This window comes from Lissotriton helveticus, chromosome 1_2 (assembly GCF_964261635.1).
Source record: "Lissotriton helveticus chromosome 1_2, aLisHel1.1, whole genome shotgun sequence".
NCBI lineage: Eukaryota > Metazoa > Chordata > Amphibia > Caudata > Salamandridae > Lissotriton > Lissotriton helveticus.
In genome coordinates, this window is record NC_136058.1 from 145,465,298 (window position 1) to 145,482,857 (window position 17,560).

The 17,560-nt window shown below is 46.4% G+C and overlaps 1 protein-coding gene across 1 annotated transcript in view; it reads left to right on the plus strand.

Moving 5' to 3' along the window:
• The window catches only part of PCSK9 (proprotein convertase subtilisin/kexin type 9), a 184,367-nt gene that overhangs the window by 109,467 nt on the left and 57,340 nt on the right, over positions 1 to 17,560 (plus strand). Inside the window, exon 8 of the mRNA XM_078670175.1 lies at positions 1,959 to 2,129. Coding sequence (XP_078526301.1) covers positions 1,959 to 2,129 — 171 coding nt within the window. The remainder of the gene's footprint in view (positions 1 to 1,958; positions 2,130 to 17,560) is intronic.

Sequence of the window (17,560 nt, forward strand, 5' to 3'; positions counted from 1 at the left end):
AATAGAATATAAGAAAAAGACAGAACACATAATTTGTAAAGAGTGACTGAGAAGTGCTACAACAGCAGGAGCTAAAAAATTCTCAAATTTAAAGTTGACATCTTCTGATCCTCATTACCATTTCCCTGAGCATATAGTCTCTGTCCTCATATCTCATTGGTTGACTAATCAATCTTCAGTTCAGCTTTCCAGCTGCCCTAGCACCTAACCGCTACTGAGGTAGCTTTTGACAAAGTAGCAAGAAGTAACACCCCATATAAGTCTGACATATTCTTTGTCTAATGCATTGCTCGAATTCATAGAAGAAAAACAAAGGTACCATTATTCTTTCTTTTTTTAATAAGCAAACTGTCTACCAACCACCTCAGCAGGTTTTCTGTTACTTGTTTTGCTTTTAACACCAATTTGGATTAGAAAAAACTCTGAAAGTCGCCCTTGCCAACCTGCTTTCATTGACACTGAGCCTACTAGTGGTCAGTGGCCCCAGAATTTCATAGGGCGCGTCATGTAAATGTGCAACACACAGCCCAAGGCAATTTCAAGGGGTTCTTTAAATGTCACAGAGCTCAACACAGATCGGCTACAGCGAGTGTGAGGAGGTAGGGACTTTGGGTATTTTAAAAAGGTTGACGTTCTCCTGATAAGGGTAATGGTCACACTCAGTAAATAAAGCCTAGTCATCAATCAGGACCGGACTGACTACCAAGCAGTATGGAATGCTGCCGAGCTGGGGGCTGATTTCACTGTGGTGGGGGCTGATTTCGTTCATGGAGACCTGCGTGTGCTTCGAAATAATTAAAGCTAAACGAATTTTGTTTAGCACATGCAGGTCTCCATGAACGAAATCAGCCCCCAGCTCAGCAGCATTCCAAAACAGGGCCGGACTGGCTACCAAGCAGTTTGGAATGCTGCTGAGCTGGGGGCTGATTTCGTTCATGGAGACCTGCGTGTGCTAAACAAAATTCGTTTAGCTTTAATTATTTCGAAGCAAACGCAGGTCTCCATGAACGAAATCAGCCCCCACCACAGTGAAATCAGCCATCAGCTCGGCGGCATTCTAAACTGCCCGGTAGTCAGTCCGGCCCTGTTCCAAACTGCCCGGTAGCCAGTCCGGCCCTGTCATCAATACCTCTCAGCAGCTTGCCATCCCTTGGAAGCTTTTTTTGCATTTTTTGTAGTTCGGGTAATTTGAAAACATAAGCCCTGCTGCAGGGAACCACAATTGGTTTTTTGCTTCATTGTTGAGCCAAAACTACATCCTTGACATGAAATGGTATTTGAGCGAAGTTTGGGGCTTCCTCAGTGATACAGATAAAGGCTTCTACAGGGTCTTAGGGTAAGGTGTATTGCGCAAAAATAGACTCATTGGACTCTCACCATTAGCCTTTGATTCTTGGTGATGAATAGCAGGAGCCAGATTAGGATGGACTTTAGCAGGAGAAGTAGTTATTTCCTGTGGACATCACATGTAGAACATACTGGGGAGTGTATGGAGGAAGCAAAAGGACCTGTGCATTGAGAAGCGGAGGCATCAAAACAGGGGGCAGTTCATGACCTGTGTATGGCCTAAACTGTTTGTGAAAAACACAGCACCGAGATACAAGAAGTAGTTTAAGGCAATCATCCTTCAAACCAAGATGGGATGATGGGCAGGAAGCCAATGTCTCTACTTTAAAAAGGAAAAAAGTAGAACCATCACTGAGGAGCAGACACTAAATTGAAATGCCAGAAATAAATACATTTGTATTGGTTTTATGAGCGGATTCTAGCCCCTTCCAAGTCTGACTCTTTCCCAAGATCAACCTTGTATTAAAAAGCAAGTTTGCTTTCAAAATGCATGGTCATTACTATATTTGTTTGCACACCACTCCTATGCCCCATTATAACTAGAATTCTATTTGTAGCCAAAGGTAAAACTGTTGCATAACTGTATTTAAACAAAATTTATTTTCTCCTAGGTATTGCAGCCATGATTTTGAATGGAGAGACTAGCCTTACTGTGTCAGAGTTAAGGCAAAGATTAATCCATTTCTCCACAAAAAATGTGATAAATGAAGCTTGGTTTCCCGAGGATCAGAGGTTAATCACACCAAACAGAATTGCAGGACTTCCTCCAAAACTCTCAACAGGTAAATTGGGCTAAGTATGCTGCTCCATCTTCTTGTATCAATGCAATGTGACCTGATTCCTGGACCAGATCCTTAATTCATCATCACACATAGACTGTCTTATTTTAAGATCATTATGGAATATTGGGCCTACACATTGGCCAACTGAGTGCACAACAACCAAGTAAGTGGGCAACAAACTCATGAACCTGAGGTACCTAACCTACACCTAAGGTTTAAGAGCCTTTGTAAAATTCACTTGGAAAAACATCTTCTGCATACGGAGTAGGTTTTAGAGCAGCAAGATAAGCACAGTAATCAGTTCTCGTATTCCAAATACATTTACCACTTATGGCATTATGAGTGCTACAGATTTTGACAATCATGTAGGGACTTATGTTCGTGCTTTTCTCAATTTAATTTTATATGGCAGTGTTCTTTTGGGAATCGATTGAATGATTAATGACCTCAAATTGAATTGTAGTTATACTTGGGTCAATGTAATAATAAGCTCTTTGGCCTTCCTTCATACATTTTTCTCAGAATAATCAGTGATGTTGACATCTGAAGAATGCAGATGCCATCTCCGATCCCGCTTTTTCAGAACTACCTATTCTCCTGAAGTTTCTAGGAAATACATGTATATGATTCAGGTTTTGCAGAATTTTAGATTCTTTAAGCTCAACGGTTCTGTTTCAAGAGTAAAAGGCAGCCTCCCAGCTGGATCAGTGCATCAATAGCAGACTCAGGGCCTATTTAGGGTTTGGCAGAGCTGGAGGAATGCAGTGAGACAGCAGTTCTTCCGCCATACTAACCTTGTGGTTCTTCCACTCCATTTAGAGGCGGGGGAACTGCTGGGTTACTGTAGCTAGAGTCTCGGCTGGCTCAGTCAATTGTAACCCCTGACACTACTGTTTGGCCACTTAAGGACTACTGGGTCATAGTGACTCTCGCATTGACCTATTGAAGACTCCCTTGTTTGCAGAGTGAGAGCTTCAAATATGGAACCTGCTCAGCAAAACTTGAGAGCTGGAAGGAGGTGCGGGACCTTTCTTCATATCACAGACAACCCCGTGAGCAGGCGGAGATCTCTCAAAATGCTAAAACTGGAAGATGGATGTTTTCCAGGATTGTGAAGCCTGTATGTGAAATTATTCTCAAATAAGCACCACTGAGTATAGATGTATGTTCCAAATAGAAATGTATTTCAATCAAAGAAGAAACTCCAGCCACAGTCAAGCTACAGTTCCACCAACGCAACTGTCATTGTTTCTTTGAATTATTACATTCTAATCTGGAACACGCTAACAGGATATACCAAATTCTAAGAGGGGGAAATAAACTATACATTGAATAGACCAATACATAAAATATATAACAAATGCAATAATGAGATATCCCACAGTGGCCTCAGCCCCCTTGGTAGACAGGTGGACAATCGGCCAGAGTGTGTTTAAAACTGATAGTCCTTAGGGATTGGACAGATGTATAAATAGTTATTACTAATCTGTATTTAAAAAAATCAGTTTTGTCTGTTTAACCTCTTTTAAGAACTGACTGACAATGGAATCTTAAGATCCCTTGAATGGAGACACCCACATTATCCTGTTAGAGGTACAATTGCCCCTCTTCTGATGGGACTGGACAGTAGCTAAAATGACAACCTGTCCATAAATGTACAACTTTAATTTGTGCAATCCAGCAAGCATCATGAAGCAAACCCGGCCTACTAATTTAACTGAGAAATACACCTGGAATTAATCGCAGTTTCCTTTTATCAAGTACTCCACGTTCAACACAGAAATGTTTCAGCACTAGCTATTAGACCTCATTCAGTGAAAACAATTAAGTAAAAGAGCTGGTTCCCTTTAAACTAAAGCAAATAAATCTCATCCAGGTCCGTTCATATGTCATAAGAAGCTCCACAACTTCATTCCTTGTGTAGATAGGCTCTGAATACTGTTACACGTGTCTGTCAAGCTGTAATGTATTTAAATACATGTTAAATTGCAGGTCTTTCTGCAATTTAGCAAGCTTTACAACCCTGTAGCTTAACTATACTTTCCAGTAAATCCAGTAATTACATTTTAAGGTTTTGGTCGTCCTCCAAGAGCACTAAACCCTATAAGTACTTAAGTCAAGTACACCAAATACAGGCCTCTGACAAAGTTAAGCTGGCACTGCCGGAGCAAAGAGCCTTCTTAAAATGATCAAAACATTATGCTTCCCTCAGTACTGAGCACCTGTCTTGTCTTCAGACATATTGAGAGCAGTAGTATATTTATTGCAGTTTAAGGAAATCATAATTAAAAGAAGCAATGTCCAGATGAATTTGATCAAAGTAAAACCAAGCCCTTTCGGAAGGGGAGGATGGAATACAGAATTAATTAAATTAGGGTTGAGAGAGAAGGCATGGGGAAAAACCAGAGAAATGTGCAGTTGATAAAATTAGTGAGGTAAACTAGTCTACCTGTTTCTATTTCATTGACAAGCCTTAATGTTGTTATCAAGTTCATTTCCTTGCCAAGATGAGCATCGATAGAGTTCATATAAAAGTCATAAAATCATAATAATCTCTTTTTTCAAGTGTACTTATTTGTTCAGTTTTTGTCAATGTAGGCAATGTAAACATTTAAAAAAACCTACAAATATACAATAAAATACAATGTAGAAAAAACTCCCTTTAATCAATCCGTGAAATATTGTAAAAAGCTTTTCTGACTTAAAGCATAACTGGATATACCCAAATTTCATTATATTCAAGTTCCTGTACACTACACGTGCCATTTTGAAAAAGTTGGTAGTAACACCGGTCTATGATAATCAATCAACTTATCTCAGAATTACAAAACATTGAATCAGGGTTTGAGTGGCCTTTTGACATAAAGGACACTTTAGATCTTGATCAAAGGTAGTCATCCAAGGCACAACTACTTCCAGATTTGGTGGTGGACATATCCTTAGCTACAACATTCACCTTCCAGTTACATGAGACTGAATATCCATGCTGTAATATGGTACAGCAGTTCTTAATTGCAAATATAATTTATTTTTCAAGATGGCTGGTCTAATTCATAACTTTGTTATTTTCATAAATTCCTAAGTTCGAGGCATGTGGGCTGCTAAATTCATATCTTAGCATTAGATCGCCGCCTAGTGTTGGGCTCGGATGATTGCACATTGTTGTCCTGGAAGAGTCTTCGAAGTATCCTGAGATAGGTGGCTCCTCCCCTGGACTACAGTGCGCATGGGCATCGGCTCCATCCCCAGATTGTTTTTTTCCGCCATTGGGTTCGGATGTGGTCTCGACGTCTTACTGTCGGAACCAAGTAATACTATCTTTTACCGGCCAAAAGGCCTCGATTTTCTTGCGTCGGTATTGTCTGCGCTCGGTCTCGAGTCTTCCGTCTCTTGAAGCCGGAATAAGCGGAGTTTTCTTCGCTTTCTAAACTTTGAGGCCTTCTCATCGCGACACGACAGCAAGCCTTTACGGACATGGAGCGGAGCCCGTTTAAATACTGCCCGCTCTGTGGGTCCAAGTACCCACACATCGATCTACACCCCGTGTGTAACAAGTGCCTTTCACCGGACCACGACGACGGCAAGTGCAAGGCCTGTGCACAGTTCCGCTCCAAGAAAACTCTCAAGCTTCGGCGCGCGGTGCGCTTGGAGGCTAGGCAAGCGGCCCCAGATCCGGAGAACATCTTCGGCGACCCGGAAGAAGAGGTCCAGGGTCACCTTCTACAAATCTCCCCATCACAGACGGAGGTCGAGGCGGATCCGGGAGACGACGACGGAGTCGCGGGTCAGGTCCTCGAATACGTCGAAGAGGTAGGAGACGACGATGAGATATATGGGGCCGCGGCGGATAGCTCTGCAGACGAGCTCTGCCCCGAAGGTTACGAGGATACCGACCGGGACACGGGATCGCCTGTCGGCCTTACCCAGGACCCGTTGCCGCAAGCCACAGCCCCGCCTTCGGGCCCGGCTACGGACTCACTTGCTGGGCACGCTGTTTCGAAACCGAAACTGAAACCGTCGGGGTCGTCAACACCTAAAATGGCCGACCCGAAATCGAAACTGAAACCTAAGGACTCGAGTGTCCCTAAGATGGCTGCCGTGCCTGTGAAGAAGTCGGTGCCCGTCACCCCGTCGGCTCCGTCGACCTCCGGTCCGCAGAAGCCGAGGAAGTCTGTCGATTCCGATGCTCCGAAATCGAAACCGACGCCCGAGGAAGGGGCCCCCAAGAAAGATGGTCGGCACGGATCAGCGGCTCCGGCGCCGTCCAAGCCCGCCAAGGTCGGCTCCAAAGAGGCTACGCCCAAGAAGTCTGCGCCCAGGCCTCAAGATTCGGAGGTGCCGAAGACGGTTTCCGCGCCCAAACCGCACAAGGCCCGCGAGGACGTCGGATCCGAGGGACCGCTCAAAGCATCCTTGTCGGCGACGAAACCCACTGGCAGTGTACCGTCCCCCATTGCGGAGTCACTGCAGAGAATCAGGGAGAAAGCCTTTGCTCCATCGGCTCCGATGCCATCACCGCAGCCGCAAATGAACGCTCCGGCTAAGCCTTCTGGGAAACTCCTTTTTCTCTTGCCACCTAAGGAGGCGCCGAAAGCGTTTTCGACGAAATCGGCTCCGAAACAGGGTTCCTCGCTGCCTGACCCTCTTCCACGTCGTGTACTCGAATCGGAAGACGATTCAGAGCATTTCATCGATGCTGCCACCGGCAAGCTGACACTCTATAAACGGAAGATCACTTCGGAGCCGGTGGACCCCTACGTCATCCCGTTGAAAAAGAAGAGGGTGCCCCTTGAGGCCTCAGGCCTCACGGAACCGATTCAGCCTCCTCCAAGACGGAGCCCTACTCCCTCCCCAGAACACTCTGTGGGTGAGGAATATGATGAGGATGAACAGTACAATTTCCCTATCGATGAACCTGATGTACAACCAGATTCTTACGACGACACTGGTGACCAGAACACCCAAGGTGTGGGCCAAGACCCGCAGACCTTTAATGCACGTGCATCCCCGACTGAGGACTCAGCAGGATTTCATGCACTAATTGAACGGGCGGCAGCCAATCATGATGTGGACATGCATGCCGACCCGGTTGAGGAAGACTTCCTTTTTGACACCTTTGCCATATCTGAAAGGACAGTAAAGACACTTCCTATGCTGAAAGGTGTTCTCAAACATGCTGGGGACATTTTTAAGGAGCCTACGAGGGCGAGAGTGGTCAACCCTCGCATTGAAAAGAAGTACAGGCCTGCACCTGCGGACCCCGTCTACATCCGGGGACAATTGCCACTGGACTCTCTTGTGGTTGCCAATGCCAGGAAACGTGCCAACTCCCAGACAACGGGTGAAGCTCCTCCCCCGGATAAGGAGTCCAAAGTGCTTGAGGCAGGAGGCAAAAGGGTGGCTGCACAGGCGGCAAACTTTTGGCGCATCGCAAATACACAGGCGCTCCTGGCGCGTTATGATAGGGCGCACTACGACACCCTAGAACAGGTTATACAACACCTGCCCCCACAGTTCCAAGAAGGCACCAAAATGCTTATTGAGGAAGGAAAGCTAATATCAAACGCAGCCATCAAGTGTGCACTTGACGCTGCGGACACAGCTGCTAGGGCTATCAACACTAGCGTTATGCTGAGAAGGCAAGCCTGGCTACGCATCTCAGGATTTAAGCAGGATATTCAAACAACAATTCTGAATCAGCCAGTCAATCCTGATAGTCTGTTTGGTCCGGATGTTGACACCACCCTAGAGAAAATAAAGAAGGACACGGAAACTGCTAAGTCTATGGGGGCCCTGCAGTCCCAACAGTTTCGTGGCAGCAATTTTCGTCGCTCAGGTGCACGTGGAGTCACCAGAGGACAGATGGGTCAACAATCCCAGTTCTCCAAAGGTGGGGCGCAATCCTCGTTCACTAAACAGAACAAGGGAGGCTATAGGAATAACAGCAACAGAGGTCGCGGCAGAGGAAACAACAGCTCCCGCACCTCTACTCCGAGCAAACAGTGACTTTCTGTCACTGCCCCCCGACCACATAACACCTGTCGGGGGGAGACTGCAGCAGTTCCTGCCCGTCTGGAGAAACATCACCACAGACAGGTGGGTGCGACAACTAATCCAGTATGGTTATTGCCTAGAGCTGACATCCACTCCACCCAACATCCCACCGAGGCAAAGGCCTATGTCCGCAGAGCACTTGCACTTATTGCAGCAGGAAGTGGTGGCGATGCTGCAAAAAGGCGCAATCGAGCTCGTGCCGGTGGGGGAGGAAGGCACAGGGGTATATTCCCTGTACTTCCTTATTCCAAAGAAGGACGGTTCTCTCAGGCCCATTCTCGATCTACGTCCCCTCAACCGGTACATACTGTCAGAGCATTTCCATATGCTTACACTACAACAGATTCTTCCCCTGCTAAACCAGGGAGACTTCTTAGCGACCTTAGATCTCAAGGATGCTTATTTCCACATTCCACTACACCCGTCACACAGGAAATACCTCAGGTTCACTATTCAAGGCAGGCACTACCAGTTCAAAGTCCTACCCTTCGGAGTCACTACGGCCCCGAGGGTGTTCACCAAGTGTCTAGCGACAGTGGCGGCGCACCTCAGGAGGCAGAATATCCATGTCTACCCCTACCTAGACGACTGGCTCGTACAAGCCAAGTCAGAGCAACAGTGCGCCGCAGACATGTCGACTACAATTCACCTTCTTCACGATCTGGGTTTCTCCCTAAATTACCCAAAATCGCATCTTCAGCCGGCACATGTCCGGCAGTTCCTGGGTGCTACGATCAACACCCTGACAGCCATGGCTCAGCCAAACCAAGTCAGAATCGACAGCATTCAGTCGCTGATCCAACGATTCAGACCACGACACTCCCTGCCAGCGAGAGTGTTCATGCAGTTGATAGGCATGATGGCCTCCTGCATCTTCATAGTCCCTCACGCACGGTTACATATGCGCCCGCTCCAGGAGTGCTTAGCGAATCAGTGGACACAGGCTCGTGGGCAATTGACAGACCTAGTGTTGGTTACCAGTCGGGCATACGACTCTCTGCATTGGTGGACTCCACACAACCTTTGCAAGGGCCGACTGTTCCACGAGCCCGTGCCGCAGATTGTCCTGACGACGGACGCATCTCTCCAGGGCTGGGGAGCACATGTGCTCACTTACACAGTGCAGGGACTATGGACGACGCAGCAACAGAAGATGCACATCAACTATCTGGAACTGATGGCAATCTTCATGGCGCTCAAGTCCTTCATTGTACATCTGAGCAACAAGGTCGTGCTAGTCCGGACGGACAACATGACCGCGATGTACTACATTCAGAAACAGGGGGGCACCCACTCGCCACAGCTGTCTCATCTGGCTCAGAGCATGTGGAAGTGGGCCATTCAGAGGAACATTTTCCTCATGGCAGAACACCTCCCGGGCAAGGACAATCAGATGGCGGATCTGCTCAGCAGATACAGCCATCAGATGCACGAGTGGGAGATACACCCTTCTGTTCTCCACCCGTTCTTCCAGCAGTGGGGTCATCCGGAGATAGACCTGTTCGCAACAAAGGAGAACGCAAAATGCCGACTCTTTGCCGCCAGGTTCCCTCACCCACAGTCGCAGGGGAATGCGATATGGATGAACTGGTCAGGCAAATTTGCATACGCTTTTCCGCCAGCCCCTCTAATACCGCTGGTCGCAAGAAAGCTAAGGCAGCACTCCATGACTCTCGTCCTGGTTGCTCCAACGTGGGCACGACAAGCATGGTACACCACGTTCCTCGAACTCTCAGTGGTGCCGCATCAAAGACTGCGCCTCACGCCCAGTCTTTTGACGCAGAACCATGGAGACATTCAGCATCCAGATCCACGACAGCTCAACCTGGCGATCTGGCTCCTGAAGTCCTAGAGTTTTGATACCTTAACCTACCTCCAGAATGCATGAGTATCATCAAGGAGGCGAGGAAACCAACTACTAGAGCATGCTATGCTGCTAAGTGGAAGCGTTTTGTCATCTACTGTACGTCCAATGACATCAACCCACTAGATGCATCTATTCCCAACATCATCTGCTATCTGTTACATCTCTACAAGTGCAATCTGGCGTACACTTCCATTAGGATACATCTCTCAGCCATAGCGGCTTATCTTCAGAACAGGCAGCACCTCTCTGTCTTCAGAGTGCCCGCCATTAAAGCCTTCCTTGAAGGTCTGAAGAGAGTCATTCCCCCAAGAACACCACCAGCTCCGGTGTGGAACCTCAACGTCGTTCTCACCAGACTGATGGGGCCACCATTTGAGCCACTGCACTCGTGTGAGCTCCAATTCCTTACGTGGAAAGTGGCCTTTCTGATAGCTATTACGTCTCTGAGGCGTGTCAGTGAGCTGCAAGCGCTCACCATACAAGAGCCGTTCATTCAAATTCACCCAAATAGGGTAGTGCTACGCACTAACCCTAAATTCCTTCCTAAGGTGGTGTCACAGTTTCATCTTAACCAAACTATTGACTTACCAGCATTCTTTCAAAACCCGCAAACGGTGGCGGAAAGAATGCTCCATACCTTAGATGTACGGAGGGCGTTGATGTACTACATAGACAGAACACAACCCTTTAGAAAGACAAAACAACTCTTTGTTGCCTTCGCACCACAACACAAAGGCAACCCAATTTCCAAAGCAGGGATAGCCAGGTGGATTGTTAAGTGCATCCAGATATGTTATCAAAAAGCCAAGCGCACTTTAACAATACCCCCCAGAGCGCACTCCACACGCAAACTGGGGGCATCCATGGCTTTCCTAGGGAACATTCCTTTAGAGGATATTTGCAGAGCAGCCACGTGGGTCACACCACATACCTTCACAAAACACTACTGTGTTGATGTGCACTCCAAGCAGCAAGCAGCTGTAGGACAGGCTGTTCTCAAGACACTTTTTCAGGTTTCTGCAGCTGGCACGGGCAACCGCCGCTGATGGAGGGACTGCTATGTATTCTATGCTAAGATATGAATTTAGCAGCCCACATGCCTCGAACTGAATATGCTACTTACCAGTATGCATCTGTTCTTGGCATGTAGGGCTGCTAACATTCATATCGCCCGCCCTCCTCCCCGGTGCCTGTCGCAGCTGCAGATATACTATTGTATTTATTCATTAGCATGGACATCCTTTACACTTTCACTCCATCTTCTGCCACAATGGCGAAAAACAATCTGGGGATGGAGCCGATGCCCATGCGCACTGTAGTCCAGGGGAGGAGCCACCTATCTCAGGATACTTCGAAGACTCTTCCAGGACAACAATGTGCAATCATCCGAGCCCAACACTAGGCGGCGATCTAATGCTAAGATATGAATGTTAGCAGCCCTACATGCCAAGAACAGATGCATACTGGTAAGTAGCATATTCATTATTTTCTTCCAAGATATATTGCCCACAGCATTGTGGCCCTCTTGCAAACTGAACTTCAAAGCCTCAGATTGACCTTAAATTTACGTGCCTGGGACCTTTTGTTTGACTTACTAGATTCGTTCTAGTATATCACTGTTCTTGCATGGTATTTAAAAGTAGTACCCAGGGGTATCTTGTGCCAGTCTTAGCCAACACTTCCAAATGTGCATTTCAGTTAATTGAAATTTGAATAGATGCTTCCATTGTAGAATTCCACACTTGTAGAGTAACAATTCAGTATTTGTAACTCTTCATTTTAATTTAGAACTTGTATTGTCTTCTAGCAGGTAGTTTCCCCAAAGCCCCAGCAACCACCCTTGCACATGCAATGATGGAATCAAAGTAATTTTTAAGCAAGTTAATAGAGAAAGCTTGCCTAAATACCAGTATTGTGTAGCTATTTCAAATGGGTATTCAGCTAGTGTTCAGGAAAATTATACTTTGCCACTATCAGGACACCATTACTTTAGTACCTATGTTAATCTTTAAATGGTTACATACCCCAAACATATGTAAACCATGTTGTAAGCCAATAGGTGTCAGGTGCAAAGTCTGCATAAAATAGTCTTGTGGAGTAACTGGGGTGGAAAACATCGGGCTTGTCCTAAGGCACTTATCAGAAAATCTTTGTTAAATTATTCCTAGCAGAAATCCATTATATTGTCTTCTGCAAACGAAGGTAGATTGTTGTTCAGAAGGGTCGCCTGCAGGTGATGTACAGCCAATAGGAAGGAGGGAGGTGACACTGTGGGAGTACAGATGTTTACTAACCAGCCTCAGATCAGCACGTGCCCTAAGTTGACCCCTCCAGATATTTCTGCTGGCACCTGCTTTGTTTAAAATGTTTCATTGAGGCTACACTTCAGAGTAGCACAGGAATTCTTTGGTTCTTACAAAATTGCACCAAACTTTCCAAGGAATGCACTGCTCTTTGTTGAGTGTCTCTGGTTTAAAATTAATCTTGTGGTAAGGATAGTGCTAGATCATGTGCCTGAGTGAATGTATATCCATAGAAGCTGATCCTGGAATCAACAATAATTGTACCATATGATTTTGAATGCAGACACTATTCTTCAAGTCACTTTCATCAGTCACTTACCCACGAACGCTGCTGCAGCTTTGGCCACCAACTGTGCCATTCCACATCTCTACCACAGATGCCACTAGAGTGACCATGCTATTTAGGTTGAGCCTAGGCAGCGCATGTGCTGTATTTTTGAGACATGCTGTATTCACTATTTGGGCTTACAGCCCACCCACTGCTTTTCATTTGTTTGTTTTGATGTCCTTTAAAAATCCTTGCTTGCTAGTGGTCAGTCCGGCCTCTGTGTCCCTCCGTTTTGTCTTTCATTTCCTCCCACGGAGCAGGGACCAAGTACTCAATCTTTACATTTTGGTTGCTTATCTGTTATTTGGGGCACTATTTTTAAATTTCTTCCCTGCTTGTGTTACACCGTGGGTGTATGTTCAGCTTCAGTGTCCGTAGTTCGATGACATGTGTGTCTGTAGATGCACATCCTCTGCATACTCCTGCTATTTAGTGTTGAATTCAGAGTTGTGCAAGTTATTTTTCAAATCACATGATCAAGTGACTCCTTCTCTGTGGTACTGCTCATGGGCATCGACTCTTTTGTTAGATTGTTTTCTCTCCGCAGTCTGGTTGAGACTTGTGTGCCTAGCCTCTGTGTTGAACTTCGTTCGGTGCAAGTCTTTGGTCCTATTCTGTTTTCGACTGTAGAGTTTGTCTCAATTGCGCTTTTCCATCACAGCGCCGCTGAAAAACTGTGTTTGTTCGGGCACCGATCGATCGGCCTTCAGAGTGCCGCCCATCTCGGGCCTTACCTCTCGCATGCACAGGCGTGCTGAAGATGTGTTCCTGATGGAATGAAAACCTTTTCAATTTTGCCTGCAGTGCCATTCCAAATATCCGCACATGCACAGTTGTGCTGAAGATGTGTTCCTGGTGGAACGAACACCTTTTCAATTTTACCTGCAGTGCCATTCCAAATATCCGCACACTCATCAACGCTTGGTGTAGAACATTTGCCTCTCACCCGATCTCCGTGAGTCCGACTGAGACTCCTGTAAGTCTTTCCGTTAAAAAAAGACTCTCTGGGATTAAAGGACGCATCGGTTGGAAATGTCTCGTCAAAGTAAAGACAACACTTTCAATATTTGGGGGTAGGGGGCCGGCTAGCATAACCAAGAAGAGTATGCTGCTGAGGAAGAACAAGGGGCTTTCTCCGTCGAAGAAATCTCCAGTTCTGACGCAGAGAAGGAATTAGAGCGCGTGAGTACTATTGCCCCAGACCCTGCTCGAAAACCCTAGCAGACTTTAAATCATTCACACTTTCCAATACTAGAGGTTGTCGGACCGCCACTGCCCCATGGTCGGATCCGAAAAGACACTTCAGATGCCCTGCCCCCGGGCCAGGCACCGAACATTTCCACTAAGGTTAATTTCTCAGTGTTGACCTCCTCGGATCAACTGCATGCTTTGGTCTCCACCCAACCTTCAGGACCAACTCAGGCACCAACCACAGCTACCTCGGTGTCGATCAAAAAACACTCCTCAGTTCTGAAAGCCTTGATCCCGAAATCGTCTGAGACCAAAATCTCGAAGCGTTCCTTGGTTTCCATGTCTCCGGTGAAGCCTATCCTTGAAACAATTGACATTAGACTACGGAAAATTCAGATTCAAGAAGGCACTAGGCAAATAATAGCCTCTCCTTCCCCAAAGAGGCAATTACATTTTGAGGATGCATTGGATGTTCCTGTTCATCTCAAAAACAGGTCAAAGGACAAGACTGCCAGGCCTACTCATCATCCTGCTCCCCCACCACCTCATCCTGCTCCCCCACCACCTCCCCCACCTTTCTCATCACCTCTACCATCCCCTCGTTCTTCTTCTACATCTCCGCATAATGACCCTCTTGATGTTACACCTCCAGGATCACCAAGATCAAACACTGGGGGTATGATAGAGCCATTAGGGAATCCAGACCCCTGGGACTCATACGATACAGATCCTATAACACCTGATGATCCAGATCTTTATCCAGCCCACCCCTCCTGAAGATACTAGTGCATACCAACAGGTCATTGCTAGAGCAACTAACTACCATGGGGTTGAGCTACACAAGGAGCCTTTGGAACAAGACTTTCTCTTTGATACCCCCTCATCCACTCACAAAGATACACAGTTCTTGCCTATGTTTCCTAATATGCTATGACACACTGACAACATCTTCAAAGAGCCAGTACGTGTCTGAGGTATTACCCCACGGGTAGTTAAGAAATATAAAGCAGCTCCATCAGACCCCTTCTTTATGCGCAGTCAGGGACCACCAGACTCAATAGTTCTCACTACTGCTCGTAAAAGCACTAATAGCCAGGCAACTGGGCCTATGCCACTTCCTGAATAGGAGAGTAAATGTGTTGATGCAGTGGGGAGTAGCAGCGCAGGCAGCTAACCACTGGCTCATTGCCAGTTCCCATGCCCTTCTAGCATTTTATGATAGGGCCCATTGAGATGAGATGGAGGAGCTACTACAGTATCTCCCTGAGGATCATCATAAAAGAGGGCAACAAATTGTTGCAGAAGGTCAAGCCATCACCAATAATTCTATCAGGTCTTCCTTAGATGCCTCATATACAGTCACTAGAGGTATCAATACCAGCGTGCTCCTTAGGAGATAAAATCAAAGTAATCTCTTGTTTCAAGTGTACTTATTTGTTTCATTTTTAGATAAAATGAAAAAAGATACAGATACTGCTAAAGCTATTGGGGCCTTACTGGCTACTACACCTAAAGGCTCTTTTCGTAGCTCAAGTTTCAAGGGAGGCTATAAATCCACAACCACAGATGCCTCCACTGTCAGCAAAAACAGGACCAATCTGCCTACAGTAAAGGCTATTTCAGGGGCTCCCTCAGAGGTGGTAATAATAAACGGAAGAAGCAAGAGTGCCTCCGCACGCGGGGCAGCATCCACTGCAAAACAGTGACTACCCAGTCCTTTTCCCCCCGACCACACAACACCTGTCAGGAGAAGACTACAATTTTTTACACCCAGTCTGGGATTCCATCACCACAGACCACTGGGTATTAGCCATTATCCCACATGGCTACTGTCTGGAGCTCATTACTACGCCACCAAATATCCCACCTCACACTCACAGATTATTACAGGATCATTTAACACTTCTCAAACAAGAGGTCGAAGCCCTTCTTTTCAAAGAGCCATAGAATTAGGCCCTCATCAACAACAAGACAAAGGGGTATATTCTCTAAACTTTCTGATTCCAAAAAAAGATAGGTCACTAAGACAAATCTTAGACTTCAGACCTCTGAACTACTACATCCTATTAGAACACTTTCCTATGGTTACTCTACAGGAAGCCATTCCACTTCTTCAATTGTGCGACTTTATGGCAACATGAGACCTAAAGGATGCCTATTCCACATACCCATACATCTGGCTCACCGCAAATACCTCAAATACCTCAGGTTTGTTGTAGCAGGAAAAGACTACCAATTCAAAGTTCTACCTTTCAGAGTAACACACACCCCAGGTATTCACAAAATGTTTGGCAGTAGTAGCAGCACATCTCAGAAGGCAAAACATTCACATAATTCCCTACCTGGAAATTTGGCTCTTCAAATCCAGTACCTACCTTCAGTGCCAACAGTACACTCAGTTGACTGTGGATCTACTACACAGCTTGAAGTTTACAATAAAGGTTCCCATGTCTCACCTTTAACCTCTCCAAATTAAACCATACCTGGGAGCAATCCTCAACACACAGTCAGGATGGCGAATCCCAATTCAGCTTGAGTTCAGATCTTTCAAATAACTCTCCCACATTTCCAAACCAACTCATCTCTCATGGTTCGGACTGTGATGTGTCTGTTAGGGATGATGGCCTCTTGTATTGCCTTAGCTCCCCACGTGAGATTGCATATGCGTCCCCTACAGCAATGTCTAACTGGCCAGTGGTCTCAATCACAGGGTCACCTCGAAGATCTAGTGTTGATAGGGCACCACACTCACTGGTCTCTGCAATTGTGGAACACCAGCAACCTGCGACCAGAGCGGTCTTTCCTGGACCCTGTCCCTCACCTCACTCTTACCAGAGATGCATCAGAGACAGGTTGGGGTGCTCATCTACAAGACCTCACAGTACAAGGTCTATCGGATGCCAAGCATCAATCCCTACACATCAACTACTTAGAGCTTTAGGCGATTTTCCTAGTCCTGAAAGCTTTCCTTCCTCAACTATCTCACAAGGTTCTCCTAGTCCGGACGGATGATATGTTAGCCATGTATTTCTTACAAAAAGCAGGGGGGCGGGGGCATGGTCTCAACTGTCACAACTGTCTCAGACCATAGGGAACTGGGCACTTCACCACCACATTCATTTCTTGGCAGAATAGCTTCCGGGAGTCAACAGTGATTTTGCAGACCTGCTCAGCGGATGCAGCCACAGACCCACGAGTGGAAAGTCCACCCCCAAGTCCACCTTTCCTACTTTTAAAGTGGGGGTTCACTCCAATAGACCATGTTGCCACAGCCGAAAATACAAAGTGCCCAAACTTCACCTCCAGGTACCCACACCCACTGTCCTAGGGCAAAGCACTATGGATGAGTTGGTCAGGGATATTTGCCTTTGTTTTTCCACCTCTCCTCCGTATTCCATTTCTGGAAGACCTCTCTAACCATGATCCTGGTAGCTCCCAGTTGGGTTTGTCAGCGCTGGTATAGAACACTGCTGGGCCTTTCAGTAGTTCCACGCGAGAAGCTCCCCAACAGGCCGGAACTTCTTTATATGTATATATATATGTGTGTGTGTTCACACAGCGAGGTTAGTGATGAGTGGTGGAGTGAGATTTGTTGAAATATATGGAAAATGTTTAATTCCCCTTCTCTGGGGTTTGCCCCACATCTAGAATGTTTTGTTATGCTCTGTCCACCCCATTCATCTGAAAT